Consider the following 26,059-nt stretch of genomic DNA (forward strand, 5'->3'; position numbering starts at 1 on the left):
CTTTGTGGGCCATCTGGTCTCTGTAACAACTACTCAGCTACTCTGTTACAACCCCCAAACAACCAGTAAATAAATAAATGGGTATTTCCATGTTCCAATAAAACTTTATTTACAAATGCGGGCAGCAGGCTGGGTTTGCTCACCTCTGATGTATACAATAGAAGGCATCAATATATTTAAAATAACGAAACTCCATGAGACATGTGTAAATATTACATATCAAGTGAGATCATTAAACTGTATCTTGACCTAGGGCCATCTAGCAATATAGAAGCCATATAAGAGAGCTAGACGAAAAATATCACAAGAAGTCATACCACATCGACAACAAGGTGTCACAGAGTGTTTGCTTAAGATACTGGTGGGTGGGTGGGCAGGGTCACAGTCACTAGTTTGTGAGCTTTATGAAGGCAGGAACCACCTTAGTATACTGACTAGAGCACAGTAGACATTCAATATTAATAAAAGCTTGTGGAAGGACAGAATGATATGCAACTTTTTCTGCATGGACCCTGATAACAAATGTTTAAGTAGTAAGCCTGAGCTGCTTATCGTGACTGCTGGAGGAGAAAAATGGCAATCTCTACCTTCCTATACCCTGAATAAACACTTCATTCATGTGTCTTAACGTTAGCTTATATTCATCAATTTCCCATCACAGAGCAATGGGCAAAAGATCGTTAAAAAATATTCCATTTCAGAGATGACTAGCTTAGAAACCTAAAGTGCTTCCCCATCTGTAACCAGTTTTCTCCCGTGCAGCTCCAGTGACCTATCATTGACTATACTCACCTCTCCTGTGTCAGTCCTTCAGACATAGCCACATCTTCCCACCAAGGAAGTAGCCCATGTTCAAGGACTATGCAACTCTGAGGAGGAAACCTCATTTTTCAGAAGAGGGCACACATAGGCGACAGGTCACTGGTGATCACTCACTCCCACTAGGGTGAGGGGAGGAGGGATGATGTGGGCTGGGCTGCTGAAACCACAAACCAAAGCACAGCTGCAGAGAGATCACTTAGCATGAGGCCCTAGACACTCACGGTGGCTGCTACATATTTTTGCAGACTGACCTCAATTGAGGAAAACAAATTGAAGAAAAAAGATCCGGATACAACAATGTTGAGGATACTACAGTGAGCAGCAGACACATGGTCACTGCATCCTAGACCCCCTCAAAGGAGAAACAGTTTTGATACCTAAGTATGTGATTGATAGAATTTGTGCCATCAAAGTGCTTACAATTTAGTTAAGGAGAGTGACCATCTAGATTTTTTTTTTAACAGGCCAGTCCTGGTGGCTGGTACCTGTAATCCCAGTGCTTTGGGAGGCCGAGGTGGGTGGACAGCTTGAGGCCAGAAGTTTGAGACTGGCCTGGGCAACAAAGTGAGACTCCATCTCTATAAAAAATAAAAATAATTAGCTCAGTGTGGTAGTGGGCACCTGTAGTCCTAGCTACTCGGGAAGCTGGGGCAGAAGGATCATTTGAGCCCAGGAGGTCGAAGCTGCAGTGAGTCATAATTGTGCCACTGCACTCCAGCCTGGGTGACAGCAAGACTCTCTAAAAACAAACAAAAAAAAGAGGAATAATGCAGGCTATGTGGTATCTAGGAGCAGTAGAGAGAGTAGTGTCCAAGTAAGACCCAACAACCAGTGACTGATTGGCTAGAATCCTCTTCAAGCAAGGCTTGGCCCTAAAGAAGGTTAGCCCTTGGGCAAGCGTGAGGGCATTTCACAGAAGGCACTGGCACAGTGAGGCTCCAGTGTGGCTGGAGCTGGGGATGAGGGCAGACAGGCAGGAGCAGCTTGGACTGTTGAAGACTAGAGGGAAACAGAAGGAAGCAGGAACTCTGTGAAAGGCCGCCCTGCCTGACCAGACCAGTGGAGAGGAGAGAGGATGGACATTCACAGTCCTCACTGCTAGTAGTCAGAACTCACCTGTAGCTCACTTAATACTGACATGCAAATGAATGCTAAACTGTCTAAAATGTTAGTGAATCCATCTAAAATCTGGCTTTCAAATCCTTCATATGCTCATTTGCTTAGCAAACCTTCTATAAAAATAGAAAACACAGATTTCCAAACAGAGTCCACATTAATGAGGCCTTCAAGGGACTCCGGAAAACCGATGCAAGAGTCTGCACACAGCTGAAAGTTTAAGGAACAGTTTCTCTCCCTTATTCTAATAGCAAGTGACCGAATGACTACAGATTAAAATGAGAATTTTCCTCACCTTCTTTCATGCCATATGTGCCTCCTGGCCCTCTAAGCAATGATTTCAGAAGGGTCTTTGAACAAATAAATGCAAAATGCACAGACTTTCTCCATTCAACAGCCTTTTACTGAACTTTTACAATATCTGTGCCCTGCATGGGGTTGAGCGCTGAGGATCTAAAGATGAGAACGACAAGGTCTCTATTCTCAAGCTGCTTTAGTCCAAGAACTGTGGTCACTGGCCAGATCTCAATGCATAATTCTTCGCCTCTGTGGAGCTGCACGGAGGCCCTACCTCCAAGTGTCAGTGTCTAAAGAGTGTGTGCTGAAGACACGAATGGGGCCCATCAGCATGCCAAGGGCTGCTCCTGGCATCTCTGCCCCTCACCTCAGTGGTGGTGGAGAGGCACTGATGCCCTGCGTCTTGTGCTGCTATGTGGCATACCTGTAATCCTGGGACTTGATGGCCCCACCCAAGGGGTACATGAAGCCATAAAAAGAAATAATGCATCTTTTTAGAATGTAGAATATCCATTTTAATCAATGGTAAATGATTGAAATATTTTTATATTAAATTCAAAAAGTTATCTAGACCAGATAGAAAGGTCAATTTATTTTTTTTGAGACGGAGTCTTGGTGTGTCACCCAGGCTGGAGTGCAGTGGCGCCATCTCAGCTCATTGCAACCTCTGCCTACCTACCGGGTTCAAGCTATTCTCATGCCTCAGCCTCCTAAGTAGCTGGGACTACAGGCATGTACCACAATGCTTGGCTGATTTTTGTATTTTTAGTAGAGACGGGGTTGGCCAGGCTGGTCTTGAACTCCTGACCTCAGGTGATCCAACCACCGCCTCCCAAAGTGCTCAATCAAATGTTAAAACACAGCGTTTCAAAGAAGGTCATACTTTCTGTAGGCCACATGGGCCATGTGCTCCCATCCTAGGGATAAAGCCTCATTCTCCATTTCATAGGAGGCCTTCAATGCAAAGATAGCAAAAGGATTTTCTGGTCTAGAAATTTATCAATCACCACCACACAGAGTCTCCCCCATTGCCTCCCTTAATATCTAATAATGAAAAGCTGGGCTAGGAGGGATCCCACTGGCAAGCATTCTTATCTTTTCTGCACTGAAGTGGGGGAGAGCCCCAAATTTGAGGTCCTAGGTGTTGCCAGGGTTTTAATTAAATAATCATCCTGGGCTGTGAAATTAAATCTCAAATTACCGAGAAGTACCTGGTAGTTAAAATTAATTAGCAATTTTAGCCAAACTGTTCTCTCAATTTCCCGTTGGCTTTGCATCCTGTGCAGTAGGACAGGCTCTAGTGTGGTATAAGGTTCCCCACCAACAGGGTCCCCCTCTGCACAGAGAATCTAAATCTCAAAGTGCAAATGTTTAGACTATAACCCAATTACTGGAACAGGCGCAGAGAGAGAACACCTGAATCCAATTACTTTCTCTTTAGCTAAGACTTTCATACAAAACTCTGAGCTTGTTGGAGTGCTGAATTACTCCAGTGAAGCCTGTCACCCACGCCTCTCCAGCCAGCCAGAGTCTGAAGGCCTAGAAATGTTTGCAGAATCTTGCCTGTATTATCTATTCAAGACCAAAAACGTGTCTCAGTGTCTTGGCTTCTAATGGATTTTTGGAAAAGTCATCTTCAGCTAAGACACTTTGTCTGTTATGAATTATCTTGGGGTGTGTGTGTATATGCAGTTGGGAGGGGAAGGTGGGGAGAGGATTACAGGGTCACTGAGCGTCTGCCGGCCGCATCTGCCACTGGGTCTGACTCTGGCTTCACTCTGCTTTGCTTCACTCACTTCTTGCTGCTGGCATCTCACATACCAATGTCATTAGGCACTGTCTGCCCTGGTCCTCCTACAATCCAGCCAGTGCAGTTCCCGTCACAGCAAGTGCTTCCTCTCTCGGAGCAGACAAACTAACTGAAGCCACAGCCGGAAGCAGGCTGACCACAAGTGCTAAGGTTCTGGTTAGTTCTTTTCTAGGTAAAGTTGGAAAAGTCCCTGCGAAGGCAAACACTGAAGTTTTAGACATGGGGGTGGTACTGACCAACCTCTTGAAATGTCCTTGACTGGAAAGAGGGAGAGAGAGAGAGAGAGAGTGTGTGTGTGTGTGTGTGAGAGAGAGAGAGAGAGAGAGACGGAGGAGGAAGTTGGATTGTATGATGCAAATACTAATCATTCTGAGAAGTGGGGTATTTTTTTTTTCTTCCCAGGTTCAAAAGAAGAGGCTGTTCTAAGAAAGACTACTGAGTAATCAATCACCTCCTCAGAGAAAGTCTGCTCAGGTAGAGTATTACGTTTACCACCTAAACAATGGAACATTTTTGTTGAATCTTTTATAGCCAAATCAGAGAATGAGGTGTTGAGGGAGAGGGGGGCTTGAGGGCAAAAGAAAGGGTCATGGGAGAGAAGACGGGTCCTAGAAAAATGGTCCTGTTGCTTTCTCTGCCCTTGAGAATCCCCTCTGGGAAGATGCGAGGAGGCAAAGATGGTCTTCCCAATTCAAATGGCAGCTTCGTGTCTACTGCTCTTACCAGGCAGGAAGACAAACTAGATGTTCTCAGAACGCCTAGGGATGCTCAGGTGATGGAAATGACTAGAAGGGGGCATGGGGTAGGCCTGGAAACAGAGATTTGGCCTCCCCGTGTATTTAAACCCTCAGAAAATGTCAGGAGGAGGAGGCTTGAAGATAATATTTATGTCTTCAAAAGCAGGAATATGGGACACTTAACGGACTTTAAATCATTTGTCCCTTTTATGAGCTAGGGTGATTATTTTCATTGAAGAGGAAGAAAAAAAAATTAATCTTTAGAGCTAATTTTTCTAAGATCACAGCAAAACAAAATGAAACCTAACCCTCCAAAAACAAAAACACAGAATCTGTTGGTTTTGGTGAAAAAATAGTCATCTTTAACTATGTTCAGTAGCTCTGAAATGCCACTTAATAATATCTATTATAGGCCAGGCATGGTGGCTCATGCCTGTAATCCCAGCACTTTGGGAGGCTGAGGTGGGCGGATCACCTGAGGTCAGGAGTTGGAGACCAACCCAGCCAACATGGTGAAACCCTGTCTCTACTAAAAATACAAAAAAATTAGCTGGGCATGGTGGCATGTGCCTGTAATCCCAGCTACCCAGGAGGCTGAGGCAGGAGAATCACTTGAACCCAGGAGGCAGAGGTTGCAGTGAGCCGAGATCGTGCCACTGCACTCCAGCCTGGGCAACAGAGCAGGACTCTGTTTCGCAAAAAAAAAAAAAAAAAAAAAAAAAATTGTTATACATGTTTTAAAAAAACCCTAAAAAATGGATCCCATCTTTGGACACAGTAAGATCAGAGACAGCCTGAGGCTCAGGGGGAGGGAGGGAGTGATACATAGGAGGCGTGCAGAGGATTTTTAGAGCAGAAACTATTCTGTATGATATTCTAATGGTGGATACGTGTCATTTGCATTGGTGAAAACCCACAGAATGCACAACATGAAAAGTAAGCAGCAAATGATGGAGGGACATTAATAACAATGTATCCAATATTGACATATCAAATCTTAACAGGCCACAATAATACATAAACGTTACTAACAGAGGAAACTGGCAGGAAGTCAGGAGAAGGGCATATATGAGAACTCTGTACTTTCTGCCCCATTTTTCTGTAAACTTCAAACTGCTCTAAAAAATAAAGTCTAGTAATTTTTTCTTATTAAAAAATTATTGTCCTTTTTTTCTTGTTAATTTTTTTCTTCTATCTTGTGAGTCTATTAATTTTTTAAAAATGGGATTCCATACCCGGAATTTGTTGGCCAGCCCCAAATTCAAGGAATTCAGTTCTCTTTGTCCCAAAAGTACAGTGACTTCAGACCACATGCATATTAATATCCCTGTATTTCACAGGTTCTGTACATTTCTGCCACAGCCTTGTGACGTTAGTGTGTCAGTAGAAAAAGCAATGGCCTGTAATAAGAAGAGCTTCAGTTGTGTGTATACAGGACGGTGAATGAGTATGTAAGTCAGCTAGGTCATCAACCTGGTCTCTTTTCTTTCTTTCTTTTTTGAAAGGGATCACCTCACCAGCTACCTCACTGGGTTACTGTAAGGATCAGATGGCTATAAAAATGTCCCAGAAACTGGAAAGCATTATGCAAAAGTATTATAAATCAGTAAGTCATCTGCCTAGAGCTGGGATAGAGTCAGCACTGCAATCCACGTATTGACTCTAGTTTCACTGCTCAGCTCCTATGTAAACTTAGTTCCTTCCTTTCTTTGGGATAAAAATTTCAGGGATACTGATTTCTCTTTTTACCAACTCAGCCACATGAAGGGTTTCCAAACTGCACAAATCAAGGTGTCAGTCTGGTTCTGTTTTTGAGCTCTGAATGACATTACCAAAACAGGCCACATTATATAATCTTCAGCTGGACTGGAATGACCAATCACCCTTCCCAGACTCCATAGTTGTTCTTGGATGATACAGCGCAACAAAGATGGGCTCATCCCAGCAGACAGAACCACACCCGTTTCTGATGAAATCCCTAGGAAGAGCCAGCCTCAGAATAATCCTTTCAAGTCATTCTGGGGCCACAGGTGGAGGATTCCCTGGGCACCCACAGGGTGCCATGGTGCACAGGGACCATGGTACACAGGGTGCACACTTGCTGGGTCCTGGGCACCTAGGCTGCCAGGTTGAGGAAACCAGAGGTCACAGGAGGAGAAAAAGGTGGGGCCGGCCACCCGTGCTGGACAAGGGCAGGGCGAGCCCATTTGAGACTCTGAATAAAGAACAATCAGGCTCACTCACCCTTCTCCCCACATCAGCGTCCAAGCTGGCTTATGACATCTCGCTTAGGCAACTTCCCCTGCACTTTCAATTAGCTAAGAAATATGCCAGAACTTTCCCAGTGGCTATGTATGAGGATTTTAGCAATTTTCGTGGTTTTCTTCTATTCTTTTCTGGATTCTAGTAGTATTCAACTTTGATCTGTTACTACTTTTATACAACAATACATTGTGTTTGTTTTAAGCCTACGGAAACATCTTTCCAAAAAGTTCTATGCTGTTGTTTCAGGGAAAGATACATTTATCTTTGAAAACACACACACACACATCCTCACCAATAAGCTGCTTCAACACAACCACGTTCCATCTCAGCTTTATCATCTGATGGGCTTTTATATTGGAAAGCTCTGAGCTGAAATGGTTTTACTCAAGGTCAGTCCTGCCTAGACACACTGAGAAAGAAGTGATGGAAGATGTTATCCGTCTCATCATCTACAGGACTTCATGAAGAAGTGAGAAGGGTACCAGCACTGTTATTGACTTAAGAGTGGTTTGGAAGAAAGGTTCCACACAGCTAGATCTCTTTAGGGGAAAGAGATCATCGGCCATGTGGATGTTCTCCAAATTCCTTAATCCTTTCCAAACTCTCCCCTTTTCTAACCAGCCCCTTGTACTCTGATCCCTGACCCAGACCCTAAGGATCACACCTTCCTGTTTCATATTTCACGAACTCCTATCCCCACTCTGAATGTTGCTTATTGGGATCTTAGACCCTACAAAGGGCACAAGAGACCCTTTGATTCAACTTCCTCATTTTACAGGTGGTAAAACTGAGGCCCTGAAGAGAGAGGATTTGTAAAAGGTGGAAACTTAGTTCACCTTGTATAGCTTTTACATACAAATGACTATCCCTAAATACTAACATCTTTTCCTCATTCTCACATTCCCTGGAGACATGACAGTAGGCTTCATTGTAAAGACGCAGGTTTTAAAGAACTCTGAATATATATACCTGATGTAGACAGTCATATTCAGAACATTTTCCAGGTGAGAGCAGTTTTATAAGTGCATTTTTATGGTGACACACTTCTCAGTATCATATGATACTACAGTCCAGCTCTACCAGACACAGTCAATATTTAGAATACACAGGAAATAAAGGAGTTGAAGCAGGGGAGTTACAAATGTAGTTAGGACGTCTGGAAGTAAAGGGCAAGTGGGGCAGCACAGTGGTGGTGCAGTCGGGGAAGGAACAGGAGGGTGGGTCAGGGTATGGGCGGGGGGCAGAAAATGCACTTTATCAGATCTGCCAAGTTGTGGAAAATGTGTATGTATGCAGGCATTTCATGTGTGTAATAAGCATGTACAAACTCATACATCCTTGGACAAAGTAGCCAATGGGGAGAAGTGGTTTCATGCACAGTGAAGCCAGTCTTCAGTGGCTGATGGAACAGTGTCTATGCATAACCCTCATGTCCTGCACAGTCTCACAGACTAGACTCTTGGGTATACCTGACTCACGCCCCATGCTCTCCCTTAGCACACAAGCTCCTTCAGGGAGGATCATGGCTCTGCTCAACTCACTGTTACAAACAGCACCTGGCACACCCTCCACGAAGGTCAGAATGTAGGAAATTCAGAGGAGAGCACTGGGAGGTCAGTGCAGAACCGGGGCCCAAACACCAAGTGCTTCACAATGAAAGGAAAGTGCCTGTGAAGTGCTGCATGGAACAAGGGGTGATTTCATCCTCTCTAGACTAAAGGGCAGAATGTGTTCTAAGGCTGGGTGGGGAAACTTAAGCTCAGCAACTGCTTTGTGCAGCTGCCACTGACACGAACCCAAGCTCAAGTGCACAGGGTGGGGTGAGAGAGGCCTGGCTGGCTGGGCGGCGAGTCCAATGACGCTGACACACTGTTTCCAGCCACCGGGAAGCCAGTGCCAAATCCCTCTTCACTCCTCCCTGCTCCGATATTCTTGACTCTGCCGTGGTGCCAGCTAAGGGGGCATTCTGGGAATCGTATTTGGCAGGCAGCACAGGCTGTATCCTCACCCATGGTTAAGGGCTTGTCAGAGCCCAGGTGACATTTTAACCAATGCTCGTGGCCTCCCAGGTTAGGCCACAAGAAAAGCTGCTGCTCAGCACTACCCATGCTGAAATATCAACATTCTAGGAACATACCTAGGCACTCCCTTCCTCCCAGCATCCTCACTGGAATTCAGAATAAAAGCCCAAACCCATCACCGTGCATCTGCACGAAGCAGAAGGTGTCCACGGCACTTTATCAACAGCCAGGACCTGCCTGCTTCATGCACAGAGGAGGTGCACATGCAGGCAGAGAGGTCAGAGCAGGGTTAAGTGCACGCCCTGCTGGACTCGCCCTTCCTCTCTCCTGCACCTAAGTGCTGTTTGGCAGGGACTCCACTTCTGATTTCCTTAAAGTGAGACGCCCCATGAGGGCTGTGTGAATTTTTATGCTCATTTCTTGGCTCCGGTCACTGCTGCCACCGTCTTTTCCCCCACACCTAGGTCCTTACTCTTATCCAATTATGATCTGCAGGTAACTCTACTCCCACCAGCCCTGCACTTGGTTCCTTGCATTGCCTCTGGCTGGAAGCTGTTGTCCCCAACTTCAGAAAGTGTCTGCAGATCTCACAGGCTCTCTCTTGGGTCAAGGTAAGACTTCAGCCAGTTCCCCTTGTAAACAGAAGGTAGTGACACGCAGGTATTGAGTTTCCATTTTGATCTTTTGCCCTTGTTAACACGTTGCTTTCTGTGTTTGCTTCCTGTGTCATCTTATCAAATACAGATAAACACAAGGGCCAGATGTCCTACTGCTTTTGAATCTTCTCATAATGTTTCCTCATAGATGTTTAGTAGCACTGAATTAGCTAATAGAACTTATTTGCCTGGAAATGTTACCCAGGAGGTGCTGTCAGGCAAAAAGGCTCTTTTGCATGTTGCTTTTTTTGAAGTAAATTACCCGCAGCTCTCAGGAAAGCATTTTCCAGGAATGCGGGCTCCTGGACTCTCCCCTGCTATGCAAAAGCACCCCACCGCCTTCTAAGAGCATCCCACTTGCCACATTGAGACTACTTTTGATCTGGAAAATTGCTCCTTTGCTTCTGGATTCTGTATAGCTAGTTTCTGAAGAGGTCAAGTGAACTAACCCATAATGGAACAAACTGGAAAATCTCCAATGGAATGTTGAGGGCAAGGAAGAGGGAGCAGGAGAGGCAAAGAGAGAAAGTAGGGAGGTGTCTACCCCCACTGTGAGAGAAACTCAGCACCAGGCTTAAAGGATGATGGAGCAGACATTCTCATGTGTAATTATTAGGGAGTTAAATTCATTCAGATGAGTCACCTGGGTGTGGAAGCTCCAGTCTGGCTGTGGTTCTAGTGAATCGTCCTTCTCCTTTTACTTAGACACCTCCCAAATCTGGCCACCAAAGGACATGTCATTCTCTGTATCAAGCTAAGGTGAGGGTAGTGAAGTTTCTCATATTTCAGCAGGTCAAAATTAACATATATTTCAGATACATCCTTTGCAAGGGCTGCACTTGATACCCTTTCCTGAACTCCTACCATCTAAACAACCCCTAGAGTTTTGAAGTGGTTGTCTGAGCAGTGGTTGCTGGCGACAGCAGCTCTGAAAGTCACACCCCATCTAACTCCTGTCTTACTGATTTATGCGTGAGCCAGTCAGCATCCCCGGGAGATCCTCTTTCCCACTCTCTTCTCCACCCGCAAAGGGGCCTTTCCTGCGTCTTGCCTCTTTTAAAGGAGGCTAATTCAGTATCACTCGGGGTCGGGGCTGGGGGATAAGCCAGTCCAAGTCTAAGATGTGCCAGTCCAAACCAGATGCCACCAGCCAACCAATGGCTGCAGACTGACAGGAGGGCTGTGTGCATGTGCACAGAGGTAACCACATCTGTAACCACATGTGGATATGTGGGTCAGGACAACCTGAGGCTGGGTTCTGGCTCAGCAGCTCTGGATTTCAGTCTTGGCTCTAGCACTTCCCAGTGCCGCGACCCTGCAAAAGTTGCTCAACCTTCCTGAGCTTGAGGTTCCCATCTTTAAAATGTTAATAGTGCCACCTACTATGCTGTGATGAGGATTAAGTGAGATCATGCACATACAGTGTTTATTTCATGCACACTGATTACACACGACCTATTCATTACTATCCAATCTGCCCTTCCCGGGGTAAAGCAGAGCCCAGCACAGACTGCTCCTCCAGAAACGGCAGCCCTGGTGCATTCCAGAACACTCTAGCTGTCATGGGGAGGCAGGTTTTCCCCAGATATTTCACTGTCCACGTTAGTCAATGAATATGCTATCCTAGAGAAGTAGCCAGAGCAGTCCAAGGTATCAGGACATTCTGAAATGTGGATGAACAGTATTCTGTCTGATCAGTCTGTCTTTATATGCAATTCACTCAAAAACACACCTCTGAAAATATAAGAGTTATGTTAACAGGGCAGAATTCCAAGATATAGAAGTGAAATCTATAATTAGCAGAAGACATGTCTTATATTTTTTTCATCTGTACAAATGTATGGGGTATATGTGAAATTGGGTTACATGTATATAGTGCCTAGTGATCGAGTCAAGGTATCTAGGGAGTCCATCACCCAAGTACCACAAATTTTTGTTAATTATAGTCATTCTACTCTGCTATCAAACATATTCCTTCTACCTAACTGGATGTTTGTACCCTTTAACCCATTTCTCCTCATCCTGTCCTTTTCCCCTGACTCACTCTTCCCAGTCTCTCTTATCTATCTTTCCACTTGCCACGTGATCAATTTTGTTTTTTTTTTTTAGCCCCCACATATAATGTGAGAACATTCAATATTTGTCTTTTTGTGCTTGCCTTATTTCACTTCAGATAATGGCCTCCAGATCCATCCATGTTGCTGCAAATGACAGGATTTCATTCCTTTTTTATGGCCAAATAGTATTCCATTGTGTCTACATACCACATTTTCTTTATCCATTCATTTGTTGATGGGCACTGTTATGTTAATTTCTTATGTTACTGTTGTGTACTTAAGTTACTGTTTGGTCTTCTTTATAAACCCTCCTTCTTAATGCTGCTCAAATTTCTAATTTTCAAGAATAATTTAGTCTCCTGTATTTGACTATACTAGAAAAACGGGCTGCTGTTTCTTTGCTGGGAATCAAATATTTGGTATTTTACCTGTAACATGCCCAGGGTGCAGTATCTAAATTCTCTCAGGCAAAGTGCTCAAAATGAATTCACCACTTACTCAGATTAAATAGCTCCAATAGCATGGCCTTTCAAATCATCATCTATAGACTAACACAAATTCTCAGTTTAGTTGGCACTAGAGCAAAGCCAAACAGTGCTAAAATTATTCAAAAAAGGGTGTGCAGCATATAAATTACTGTGAAAACTTAAATGTAGATCAAGGTTAATAAAAATTTGCTTATTAAAAAAGGCTATCACCAAAACTATGATGGCACCAAAATTCAAGTTCTTGCAGGGAAAGGAAATTTTTTCCGTCTTCCCTTGATCTGCCAAGGGCTATGTCAGGTCACCCCACCGTCACACTTCTCTGAAAGCACAGGCTTGTCTGGGGCCCAAGTCAATGAATATGAGATTGCATCTCGGGGAATGAGTGACACTGTGAGTTACAGTGGAGGAGGGTTCGCTTCCCCTGATCATCTGAGTACTCGACAGCATCGCCTTCCATCAGATTGCTTGAGTTGAAGGACAAATCTACCAGCGAACCACGAATGATTTCATGATTAATCTAAGGTTTGCCTTGAATACACAGAACTCAGGGTCCACTCCCCAAATCAATGAAAGCCCTACTTCTGGGCAGTAAAAGCAAGTGGAGGAAACCACTAAAGACATGGACAGAATTCACAAGTATTTGTGCCCAATTCAACAGAGAAAAGAACACTAACGTCAACCATGCCCTGCCTCAACTTTGAAGGATGCTTAAAGATTTAAAGTTCAAGAGAGAGAAAGACAGGGATTTTCCAGGGGAGGAGGCTCTTAGAGTCAAGATGTCCACTCTGACTTTTCTTAGTGACAACGTGCCCACAGCCAAGGTGTCTTGCAGAGTTTTGGAACCATAGGAAACGATACTTCTCTCAGCTCTGCTGTCAGCCCCGCAGCCCCTGCTTCCTAGCTGGCTGTGCTCTGGGCCTGTTGCTCAGTTGCTCTTTCGCCTGCTCCCTCCCTCCATGCGTGCCTCCCACCTGCCAGGTCTCATTTATCTCATGTCTACCACCCAACGGATGCGCGAGGTGGTATGAACCGCGATGTACAGACAGGAAACCCAGGTCAGCAAAGTCCCGTGACTTGCCCAGGGTCACACAGCGAGGGAAAGCACAGAGCAGAAACTCTCACCTTGGATCTTCTGCCTCTACTTCTTGGGTAGTGAGGACTTCATAGTAGGCATCAGCCTGGCCCCAGCTTTGAGGGGGATACTCCCATCTCCAGTGAAAGGAGAGAGGGGAAGACCAAAAGGGGAGAGGGAAATATACGACCTATTATGTTTAAACAAGATTAACTTGTGGGTAAACAGCTGGTTGCAGAGTTCTCAACTGAAGACAGAGCTTCTTTGCATGTTCCCTCCTTCCCTCCCTCCAGAGATGACAAGAAACACACTGTTTCTATCTACAGCGAGAAGAGGTCCTGTCACCTTGTCTGCAGGCAGTTCCAGCAGGAATTAGGAAAGGTGAAGTATCTGATCTAGACAGGCTGTTGTGTTTTTTACATGGCTGAGCAGCCACCAATGCAGGGAACGTGCCCTTGGGAGACGGCACTAGGCAGGGAGGGCCATGGCTCTGCACACAGACACCTCTTTCATTCATGACTCGTCAAATGTCATTCTTTCCAAGTCAGCCTGGGTTTCCAAGAACCCTTCTCAATACAGTGCCCCAGGTAAATTCTATGACCCAGTGTGGGTTGAGATGAAAACCCATTTGCCATCCCTGATGCTGCTGTCTGCAAGGAGCTGCTCTCAGGGCAGCCGGGCTCCTCCCTGCCCAAGTGGCATCTGAGGCCTTTTCAATTGGTTCTCTTGGGTTGCCTTTTGGCAGCTGTCACTCCACAAGTCTCCAGGAGTCTCAGGAATCTTCAACCATGGGCTAAAGGAGAACTGCAGAATAATGCAACATCCCCAGCCTTCTGCAATTAGCCAAGAGGTATTTTTCCTGAGGACCACATACCCTAAAAGAGCCTGTATCAAAGACATAAGGTAAGCAAGAGGGCAGTGAGCCCTCCAGCCTGCTTTTCCTTCCATCTCTGCCACTGCCCATCAGCTGTCCCTTCTCTGTCCTCCACGCTGGAGTAGCTACAGCCTCCTGGGGTTGGCTCATTCAGGAGATCACCTGATTTTCCCTCCCAGCAGCAGTGGGTAGGATGCCCCCCCGCTCAGCGGGGAGGCTGGTGAGGGCCTCATCCCAACTGTGGCTGCCTCCACAGGGTGTGACTAAGCAGGGCCTGCAGGTGGTCTTGTAGCCTCTACACCACAGCTCTGAGGTCCCATGGGGCCCCAGCCCCCACCCCCCCAAATGACTCAGCTGAGCACCCCAGCCGCTACCCTGATGGGGCTAATGCTCCCTTAGGAGTCCGCAGCAGGGATTCATGTGGTTTCAAGACCGAACACAACAGCAGATAGCGCAGCCGAGAAGGCACTACCGTTTAGCCGGTAGATCTGATGCTTCTCTGAGCCACCACTTAGCGCACAGAACATCTGGTTCTGCAACAACTTTAATATTCAGAGAAGAATTCCTTGATGCTGTAGATTTTTAGGTTTTCTGACAAGATGTCTCATATAATCAAAGAATGATGTGGATGGGGAAAGCACGCCAAACGCCCAGGTTCTCAGAGTGTTGCCATGCAGCGGGCTCTGACCGGGTTGGGTGAGTGGCGGGCTACAGGTCACTCTGGCTCTTAATCCTCATCAAGTGACTGCTCACAAGACGCCTTTAAGTCTCCACGATTGAGACAGAAACCCAAAAGTGTGCCAGAGTTTTCTGTGACCGGAAAGTAAGGTGATTAACAGAAAACTTCAAAACTGGCCCCTGGAAGATTTAAAGATAGGACCCACTCAAACACTTTAGAGACAGGAGAACAAAGTGAGGGGTGAGAAGGAACATAAGTCAAGGGTGAACAGTACAGGCCTCCACTAGACATTAAGACATCGAATGCAAATGAAGGTCATTATCTGTGCATGTGGACAGGTCTGTGTCAGTATAAATGCTGATCGAGTAGGGTTTAATTTGCCAGTGTCAGCAATTGGAGGAAAAGAAAGGAACTGAGGACTTTTCAGTTAATGTGTCCTGACCCTGGAAACCTCACCTGTGGAAATCCACACTGGCACCCATCAGAATCCCTAATCTGCTTAAAAATATGAGTCTGCTCCCAGAATCACCAGCACCCTCCCAGTTTCCTACCAACAACATGATTATGGAGTGCGATTTCTACAGTCAGCCAAGCCTGGTTTGAATTCTGGCTCAGCTCCTTCTGAGCTGTTCCTAGGAAGTCACTTAACCCCCAGCCTGGCTTTTATCTGTAAAAGGGATAAGCCATCATCAGCATTCTGCAACTTGTGTCTTTTTCTCCCCAGTCTGTGCTGATTTTTTTTTCTCCTTTCTTTCTGCTAATCTATGACCCTAGTGTCTTCATCCTCTCTTTCAAAACCTTTTTCAAAAGTTACCTCTGCCGTGAACCTCCATCCATCTCTCCCCACCCAGAAGTCCCTTCCTCCGGGTTCCCCATGGAGGGTAATTTTAACAACCAAATACGATACTAGAGGCAAGAGGATTTTACAAACCAAAGAGGGCCAAATGTATGTAAAGGATTAGGAATATTTCTCCTCATCATTCGCACAACCCCTCTGAGAGTAATCTTAAGTAAGCATCTGTTTTGTCTCCTCTGTGAGGCTCTTACTACTTAAAGGGTGATTCCCGGACCAGCAGCTTCGGCATCTCCTGGAAGGTTGTTGGAAATGCAGAATATCTCAAGTCCTGGAAGTGACTGCTGAGTCAGAATTTGAATTTTAACACGCTCCACAGATGATTCATGTGTACATTAAAATTTGAGAAGCACAGAATTCAACTCTAAGGACCTCAAGGGTACAGACGGCACAGTATCTCCAGAAAGCCCTCCAGAACCTAGGAGAGGCCTCTGTGCCTCTGTAATCGGGATATTCAGCAAATTGGAGCACCTAATTGCTGCCCTGCTGGCAACAAAACTGAAAGCCTGGCTGCCTCTAGGCCTGTCAGTGATGATACTTATCTGAACAGACCTGACTTCCAGTATCTTTACATAAAAAGCTTGAAAATTACATCTACATAAAAAGCAGGCTCCTTTAGGGTAAGTCATTATCAGGCCGAGCACTCAAGTCCTTGGTAACTGGAAGGAGAGTTGGCCCCTTCTCCTGAGAGGGAGCCAGCGTGAATCACAGAGACTCCCTCGATTTCACAGTTCATGCTCCTCACTCCACTATCCACCCCTGAACATTTTAATGACGCTCGGAAAGCACAGGTCTGAAAGGACGGCTGGCCTGGGACACCCACAGCGCACGTTTGGTATCTCAGCAAACTCTGCCCGAGAAGTGTTCTCTAACAGCCTGAAGCAGCTTCCCCGCTTCCTGGGACATAGTATCCACACTTCCCATCAGCGAAAAGATTATTTTGGAACCCAAATTCCTCCATCATATGATCACTTCCTAATGATTAGTAGAGTGTCTCCCAGAAAGGCGAGGCTGAGGGCAAACACAAACCATGCTGAACTACAGTGAGCAATCACTTTGCCTCTAAGACACCTCTTAGAGAGTAGGTGTTATTTTAAAAGAAGGGGAAAAAAAGCATTATCAAGAAAAGACGCAGATTCACATAGCGACAGGAAATCGGGCCATGGAGTTTGATCCAGATTAAAATCCCAGCCCCAGTTCCATGGTCACGTGCTAATCTCACCGAGGCTCAACATTTCGCCCACTAACATAGGCCAATACCACCTATCTGGTGGTTCTGAGGATCACTCGAGAGAACACATGAAGTTCACAGAGCACAGCGCCTCATCTGTGAGAAGGGCACAGGCAACGTCGGATGTTATTTTTCTGTTGTGCAGCTCCCCGATGGGCTGCTGGGGCCTTGCTCAGAGCTGAGAAGCCAGGCCAGTAGGCCCCAAGTCCACCTTGCTCCCAGGGGGCCTTTCCACTCACCTTGATCATTTCTGCCACGTAACTCTCGGGCCCAGTATATTCGGTGGAGTCCTTTACTTTCACCAGGACAATGAAGCACAGATAGTGCCACATGTTGTGTTCTTCCTTGATGTGCTCTTCAAAGGTGACAGTCTTGTTGTCAAACTTGTCTCTTTCCAAGCCTAAACATGAGACAAAAAGCCCCCAGCCCCAACTGAGCAGTCTTGGTAAAGAAAAAAAATCAGTAACAGAACTGTCAGTAGAAAGGGGGCTGTAGTTTCACTCCTGTCTTTATAAAGAGTTGGATTCTGTCGGCCTTATAAGTACATTCATGTTTACATTATGGCAGGAAAACACAGGCTGTGAATCAGACAGACGTGGGTTTGAATCCCACCTCTGCCACTTAGCAGTTGCTGCTTCATCTCCACATGCCTTAGTGGCCTTGTCAGTGAATGGGAAGACCACTGTCTAGGTTCCAGGAGTGTTTAGGGGTAAAATGAGAATGTGTGTGACATGCTCACACATTGCAGGTAACCAGGGAATGTGAAGTCCCTTTGCCCAGGTAAATGCCAAAATGCAGATATGTTAAGGTTTTTTGAGGAGGCAGAATAAGGACAACAAGAACTTTAAACAAATTTTGAACTCTAGCTGGTAGGTTTATAATTTGAAGAGGCCTGGGTGAGCAATTCTAGTCTCTATGTATTCTAGGATTGATCAAATAAATATATCATGGATAATGGGAGCTGGATTCCTCACTGCCTGAGAAAAGAACGCAAATAGAGAAAAGGAGAAAGAATAAACCCTATAATGCTGAAATGGAATTAAAGGTATCAGTATGAATTCATCCTTTTTCATACATATAGACACAGATGTGTGCAGATACATGTGCTGTGTACACATACACACATATGCAGATGCATACACCTCTCCTCTAGATCTGTACCCTAATAAGCCCTGAGAGCAGCAGCACACCAACAGGAATGAGCACACTCAGTCCCCAGATCTTGGTTTCTAAATACCTTTCTCCAATAAAAAGAACCAGGGCTCTTTGGATAAATGGCTGATTCCAGGGATGGGTCAGGAAATGTACAAGGTGAGCCTAAGCCTGGAATATATTATGTAAGTAAGAAAGTACATAGAAAATGACGATGACATGACTAAACCCAGAAGCCAGCTGGAAAGGGCTCTCACTGGCCACATCTGAAGCAATTTGAACATCAAAATAAATAGTGAGAGTGAAGGATTATAGCCCATTGAATAAAATAAAAATCCATTAAGTCCATGTTGTTACAAATACAAACACAGAAATATACATACATATGTGGGGAGAAGAAAAAATTCTTTCTTACAATAAAAAGCCAATAAAGAAATGTAGAAATAATAATAAAATAAAAATCATCATTGGGCAACGATCATCATAAGAGAGTTAGTCAAGCATCATCAATGAATGCTAAAGCTAAGGGGTGAAACTTTAAGGAATAGCAGGATATTTACAAAGTGTCTCTCCAAAAAAGTAACTTTATGGAGTTACTGGAGAAAACTGGCAATTAGCACCTTAACCAAATGATCAAAGTTAGTATCACAACTGGGCACAGTGGCTCACGCTTGTAATCCTAACACTTTGGGAAGCCAAAACGGGCAGATTGCCTGAGCTCAGGAGTTCAAGACCAGCCTCAGCAACATAGTGAAATCCCATCTCTACTCAAATACAAAAAATCAGCCAGTTGTGGTGGCAGGCACCTGTAATCCTAGCTACTCAGGTGGCTGAGGCACGAGAATTGCTTGAACTCTGGGAGGTGGAGGTTACAGTGAGCTGAGATATTTGTTATGAGATGAACTGGCATTACATGCCTCCTGATACGATGCAATGAGAAGAACACAGCAGCATGTCTTTGATATTCCTGTGGAAAATACATACCCTCAATCTTACCATGAGCAAACATCAGACAAACTCGAATCAAGGGACATTCTACAAAATAATTGACCTACATTCTCCAACAGTATCAGCAGAGGCTAATGAGGCATGGTGACTGAAGCCCCACAGGAGGTGGGATTTGCAAAGGACATTATTGGAATGAAGGGTGAAATCTGAATAAGATCTGTAGATGAGATAACAATATTGGATCTGTTTTAATTTCCCAATTTTGATAATTATACTGTAGATACACAAGAGAATATTCTTGTTTTTAGGAAATGTGTACTAAAATATTTAAGGATAAGAAAGCATCACTGTTAGCCACTCACATTAGAAAATGTGTGTGTGTGTATAAAGCAAATGAGATAAAATATTAATATTTGGGGATTCTGGGTGAAGAGTATATAGAAGTTCTTTGGATAGTCATGTCTTTTTTGTAACTCTGAAATTATGCCAAAGCAAAAAGCTTAAAAAGGTTTCAGGCCGGGTGCGGTGGCTCACGCTTGTAATCCCAGCACTTTGGGAGGCCGAGGCGGGCGGATCACGAGGTCAGGAGATCGAGACCACGGTGAAACCCCGTCTCTACTAAAAATACAAAAAAAATTAGCCGGGCGTGGTGGCGGGCGCCTGTAGTCCCAGCTACTCAGAGAGGCTGAGGCAGGAGAATGGCGTGAACCCGGGAGGCGGACCTTGCAGTGAGCCCAGATGGCGCCACTGCACTCCAGCCTGGGCGACAGAGCGAGACTCCATCTCAAAAAAATAAAAATAAAAAAAAAAAGGTTTTAAGGGGGCGAAAAGCAAAGAATTTAAGTCTTTCATGGGAAAATGATCATTTTTTTTGCGTACATACCACTAGGAAATTCATATATTTAGTAGCCATATTATGAATAATCCTGAAATGATTACTCAGCTCCCCAGATTCCTCCATGATTAGTTTACACTTACAAATGTTTTCCCGTAGTTATACTGAAAATGATTTCTTTGGTGTCCATGCACCTCTTTTATGTAGCCATTCACTACTTCTCCTCCCGTGCCTATAGTGTGCCAGGTTCTAGCTAGGAGTGTAACATATGCTGCTTTTGGCTGGGCGCGGTGGCTCACACTTGTAATCCCAGCACTTTGGGAGGCCAAGGCGGGAGGATCACGAGGTCAGGAGATCGAGACCATGTGAAATCCCATCTCTACTAAAAATATAAAAAATTAGCTGGGCGTGGTGGCGGGCGCCTGTAATCCCAGCTACTTGGAGAGGCTGAGGCAGGAGAATGGTGTGAACCCGGGAGGCGGAGCTTGCAGTGAGCTGAGATCACGCCACTGCACTCCAGCCTGGGTGACAGAGCGAGACTCTGTCTCAAAAAAAAAAAAAAAAAAAAAAAAAAAAAAACAACATATGCTGTCTCTCCTAATTCTCACAATAATGCAGAGAAGGACATGTTATTGTACCCATTTTACAGATGAAGAAAGAAGGATTAAAGATGTTAAATGACTAAATGATGGTTACACAGTTAGTAAGTGGTAGAAGCTCAGTCAGAACCCAGGTCTGTAAATACTTCCCAGCAGAATAGAGGCCAAGGAGAGCCTCACTCACTGCAGAGGGCAGAAGAGTCAAGAGGATGCAGCAGCCGGTGCCCCCTCCCGCATAACTGGGCACGCACCCAGCCCATCACACCCTCGCAATATCCACATGCCTCTGCTACGCTGGGCCTTCACACCCTTGCTGGAGCTGGCCAGCGACACTCACCACAGATAAAGCACGTGGTCTTCAAGATCTCTTCCTTCTTCTGCTTCTCACTCCTCAGGTCAGCAAAAGTGTCAATGATAACCCCAAAAATCAGGTTAAGAACAATGATGATGACCATGAAGAAGAACAAGAGGTCATAAATCACTCTAGCAGCAAACAGGGGTTCCTGGAAAAGAGAGGTGTCTGGATCAGTCTGGGTCCCTTGCGACCCTTTGGTCTGCAGAGCCTGGGGCACAGCTCAAGTGAGACCTCGTCTACTTGGGTAGAAATTAAATTGGGCATTAAACTTTTAAACTGAACACTGCATCTCTTTTCATATCCCCTGTCTCAACTGTGACTTCTCCAAGTGTGGTGTGACACAGCCACGAGGTATATTCGCCGTGCATTCAGGTGGATCAGGCCTAAGATGGAAAGAGTCCCTAAGCCTACTGAACAGAGAGCCAAAGCTAACCCTTTCCACGCAGCTGGTTTTGCAGCACTGCCTCACATGATAGAGAGGAAAGAAGCCTGACGAGCAAGTTCCGCAGCTACTCAGCCCTACTCCCAGCTCTTCCTCTGCGTCTTCAGTTTACACTCAACACCACTGCATGGTGCTCCCACCAACCACCCCCTCCCCCGCCCCCTTTGCCTTTCCTTCCCCTCTGGATTAATTTACCTCTTTGGACGGCTTCCTGAGCACATCTCCTACTCCACCCCCGCTCCGCAGCCCGTGACTCAGTACAGTGACAATGCACATCAGCAGTGTCTCACATGTGTGCTCTTTATCCTGTTCCGTTTCTTCTGCAGGGACCAGCTCTGTGAACACGGCAAGTAATAACACACAGAAAACGTGAGGAGAAAAGAGACACCGGGATTTTGAAATCCTGTATCCTGAATGCCATCTCACCAGGCACACGAAAGAATAAAATTAAGCACTTTCTTTCAAAAGCTAAAGTCGTCTGGGCAACTCTGTTTTCATCGCTAACCCCTGCTAATTTCTCCAGCTATGGTAGTGTTGCTCTCCCTCTATGGGATCTAAAACATGCCCTGTTCTTTTCAGGTTTTAAACCCCAGACCCAGCCGCAAACAGTCTTTTCATGTTAGATGAGTTGCTTTGCAACTCTGAGTCACAGGCATCTTGTCTCTCAGATGAGGGTTATGCCACAGGACCCAGGTTCCTCACTGGGAATGGTGTGAGGACTAAATCTAGGGATATTTCATGGCAGGGCCTCTGGATAAACTGCTTTACGTTGGAGGCTGTTCATTCTCACTGGTTTATGCAGTAAGAGCCATGCCTTGCTGTGTGCCTCATTCCTTTCTCCAGCTGCAGAAGGGTCTTGCTAAAACACAGATTTCATCACTCATCTTCCAACAACCCCTGAGCATCCTCTGGATGAAGTTTAACCTCCTAAGCCTGACATAGAAGACCCTTCATGATCTAGCCCTTTGTTTGTATCTGTGGCTTCATTTCTTGCTACTCTCCTTCCTTATAATCATTGTCTCCCCAAACTTGCTGTGTTTTCTCTTTACCTTTAAAACTTTTAGATGTACTATTCCCTCTCCTTGGAATATCAAGAGTCTTCTGTTATAGTTTGGATATCACTTTCTTGATGATACGCTTAGCCCAGTAGTAGGCCAGGTGCCTAACTTCTGTATTCCATCCTTATTCCCAGCATTGGGCAACTCTCTAGCAATCACCGCTTGGCCTGCCTGCACCCTCCACTACATTACTGTCTCTTAGAGTACACCACAGTCCCTGGCAAACGGTAGGCACTCCGTATAAATTGGCTGAATCACATCAGATCTTTTCTTCATGTGTAACCTTCTTTTCCCTTCATCTCCCTCCTTTCTCAGCCTTTGCCCTTTGCTATAGCCTTACTCCTGAGCAGTAAATTTAATCTTTTCCAAGATCACCTGCATCAGCTAAGTCTCTGGAGGAGTCCGATATTAACATGGGGCTTACAGTTAGGAGGTCCTACCTTCTCTGGGTGCAGGAGAGGAGCAGTTCTCCCCACTCTCCACCCTACACACGTCGGAGAACAGGAACTCGCTTGCCAAACTCTCGCCGGTTTCTGGGAGAGAGAAGGAAATTTTATGATGAACAATCTGGCAGCATATGGTTAAAATGTTTGAAGTCCCCAATTCACGGCTGATTAAACAATTCTTTACATAAATAACACCCTAGAATCTTGCATATAAATTCAAAGCAGAAATGCAATTTACACTTTCATTTGGTGATCTGGATGGGAAAAAAGCCAAAAATGTCAATTCCTGTAGGCTTACTAGAAATATCGCACTTAAATAGCACCTCTCTAACTTTAAAGACAAACAGCTGAAACTCTTAGACAGATACTACTGAACGTACAGACTCTGGCAAGATTTATACCAAGTCTGCACGAGAAGCATCAGCAGGCATTAATAGAAATCCAAGGTCCAGGCCAGTTTAGTCCACAACTCTAAGATGGCTGGCAGTAAATGTCACTTAGTGTCAACTTGGGAGGCTGGAGATACATGCCAAGAACACAGCATTTTGGAGGGAGAGCACAAAGGCTGGCTGGCTCAGTCAGCCACAACGATTCTAGTCTGTTTCTTAGACTCAGGATGAAAAACCAGTAGTATTTCACTAAGTAGGGCCAACTATTGTAACTGAGAGAAAAGGGCACTTGGGTACCATTAAAGTATTATGGTCATTTTTTTTCACTCTCAGAATTGGAAATCTCTTCTGTTCTTGCTATGTGTAAAAATAACATGAGCTCACTGTAAAACCTGCATATAGTAAAAAAGCCCCAGAGAGAGCTACTGCTAGCAGTCTGGAGGTACAGTCATCCATGTTTTAATATATGTATATGAGCTTTTTAATTTTTAAGAAAACATAAGATCGGGCATAGTGGCCCACACCTGTAATCCCAGCACTTTGGGAAGCTAAAGCTGAGGCATCGCCTGAACCCAGGAGTTCGAGACCAGCCTGGGCAACATGGCAAGAACCTATCTCTGCAAAAAATACAATTAGCCACATGCAGTGGCAGGCGCCTGCAGTTCCAGCTACTGGGGAGGCTGAGGTGGGAGGATTGCTTGAGCTCGGGAGGTTGGAGGTTGTGAGGTGAAATCATACCACCGCACACCAGCCTGGGAGAGAGAGTGAGATCCTGTCTCGAAAAAAAAAAAAAAAAGACATACATGTGATCCTACTGTAGTTATCCTTCTGCCGTTTCCAACTACATCTTGTGGGTATTTTTCCATGGAGGTTTCTAAAGATGTACCTATGTGCAAGGCCCCTCCCCCCATGGATGTACCATGATCTGATGAAACACCCCCAAACATTTAGACTGCTTCCAACTGTACACTGCAGGAAACGTTCTCCCATATATGTCTGTTTCTACATGCACAGTCAGCAGGCTTTTTTTCTTTAAGTATTGATTCCTAGAAGTAGATTTACTAAGTTAAAGGGATGCATACTCCAACGCTCTCAATATATATGGTCACTGCTTTACAAAAAAGTTGCACTAGTTTAAAAGATGATGTTAGTGAATGAATAAATGTCAGATCTGGTCACGCACTCTTAGCATTTGATATGCCACATTGCCACATTCATTGTGAGAATGAAGACCTGTATTTGAAATTCACACTCTGCGTGTTAGGGAGATACAATGGGGAGATATCTGCATTACTAAAGTCATTATTTTCTTTAGTTCAGTTATAATCAGGAAATAATCTTTTAGCGTTAAAAAGATCAGAAGATCCCAAACCCACCTGGAACAGCTGTTTCATTGGGCAGCCTATCTACTTCCAAGATAAAGTCATCCTTGAAGAAAAGATAGCCCACTATTGAGAACAGGTAAACGAGGATCAGAGCCAGAACTGCTGTCAGGATGATGGACCGTCCATTGCGAGTGACACTTTTAATGACATTAAGCAAAGTCTCTTCTCTGTACACTAAATCAAAAAGCTTTGAAAACAAACAAAAAGAATTTTAAGAAGCCTTGATGTTAGATGTACATCACTATCCCATAATGAAAACTTGGTTTATAGAGCATTTACCCTCTTAGACACTCAAAAGCACTACATAGGATCTTAACACTGAACATCTTCCCTGGCTTCACAGTGAAATGGAGATGGTAAAAGTGAGGAAAAATAAACACAGAAGAGGAAGCAGGAAACAATAGCAACTTCAAGTAGTATCCAGAGCCATTTAGAGGGCCTGGAAATAGAGAAAATACATGCTTGTGCCAATGAGTTTCAGAGACAAAGGGAGAGGAAAGTGATGAGGGTCCTGGCATCCATTCATTTAGAAGGTACTGAATTGAGTTTATGAAGGGCCAGCCACCCTGGTCCCTGCCCTCCTGCAGCCCAGTGTCTGGTGGGAAGGCAGACATACAAGCCAGCGTCAGTGGCAAGAACTCTGGACTTAGATGTAAATTCAAATCTTAGCTCAGCTACTATCTACCATATGATCTCGGGCTATGGCACTTTCCTCATCCCCTCTGAGTCTCCATTTCCTCATTTGCAGACTGGAAGATGTAGAGTTATTATGAAGAGTAAGTAAACCACGTATGCACAGTGCTTAGCACACTGGCATACATATGCTCAGTAAGTACAATAAATAGTAATTATCATTAATTTCCTGGTCAAGAGACTGGGGCAGGGTCACATAGCTAGTATATCGCAGGGACATTAATGGCGTTAACACTGTGAGGGTAAGACCCCTGCAGGTCACAGTGCATTCACAATCCAGGCTTGCCCTCTGCTAAGGAAGCTGCTCTTTGCAAGAAGTTGGCTTCCTGAGGAATGGAGGATCCCTATAGGTACATATAGGTATGGGAGGATGATGGCTAGTTTTCCAAGAGCTACAGTCACAGATACTTGACTGGGAGAGTGGAGGGGAGTGTGGGGAGAGAGCTCTCTGAAGTTAGTCTTAGACTCGAGGCTAGTTTTGAGCTTGGCCTCTGGCTGCTGTCTAATCCTGTACGGAAGGTTTGGTCTCCACTGTGGCTTTGGGGTGTGACTGCACCATGAAGTGAGTCAGGGGACAGGGTCGAATCCTGACTGCTTTTAATTTGTTGGAAGATGTCGGCCAAGCCATCTAAGCTCTCTGGATCTGTTTCCTCATCTGTAAAATAAGTGGACTGAGATAGCTGATCTCTGAGTCCCTTCCAATTTAGAATTTTACATCTGAGGTCATTTTCTGGTCGATTGGCTTTTCTGCCTCCTTAACACCAATCTGTGTTCTGAGA

At 45.0% G+C, this 26,059-nt stretch overlaps 1 protein-coding gene and 1 long non-coding RNA gene across 9 annotated transcripts in view; one reads left to right on the top strand and one right to left on the bottom strand.

The window, feature by feature from the left end:
• LOC105738826 overlaps nt 1-9,773 on the top strand; it is a 42,846-nt gene extending 33,073 nt beyond the window's left edge. Inside the window, exons 2-3 of the long non-coding RNA XR_004027625.1 lie at nt 4,448-4,519; nt 9,564-9,773. This is a non-coding gene — a long non-coding RNA (uncharacterized LOC105738826). The remainder of the gene's footprint in view (nt 1-4,447; nt 4,520-9,563) is intronic.
• Nucleotides 1-26,059, bottom strand: part of ITPR1 (inositol 1,4,5-trisphosphate receptor type 1) — a 359,375-nt gene that overhangs the window by 11,980 nt on the left and 321,336 nt on the right. For all 8 annotated transcript variants that reach the window (XM_030802235.1, XM_030802234.1, XM_030802233.1 and 5 more), the window contains 5 exons: nt 24,579-24,774; nt 22,808-22,900; nt 21,505-21,644; nt 20,850-21,015; nt 17,218-17,378 (listed from right to left, as the gene is read on the bottom strand). In XM_030802235.1, the coding sequence (XP_030658095.1) occupies nt 17,218-17,378; nt 20,850-21,015; nt 21,505-21,644; nt 22,808-22,900; nt 24,579-24,774 (756 nt within the window). The remainder of the gene's footprint in view (nt 1-17,217; nt 17,379-20,849; nt 21,016-21,504; nt 21,645-22,807; nt 22,901-24,578; nt 24,775-26,059) is intronic.

Source organism: Nomascus leucogenys, chromosome 21 (assembly GCF_006542625.1).
Source record: "Nomascus leucogenys isolate Asia chromosome 21, Asia_NLE_v1, whole genome shotgun sequence".
Lineage (NCBI taxonomy): Eukaryota > Metazoa > Chordata > Mammalia > Primates > Hylobatidae > Nomascus > Nomascus leucogenys.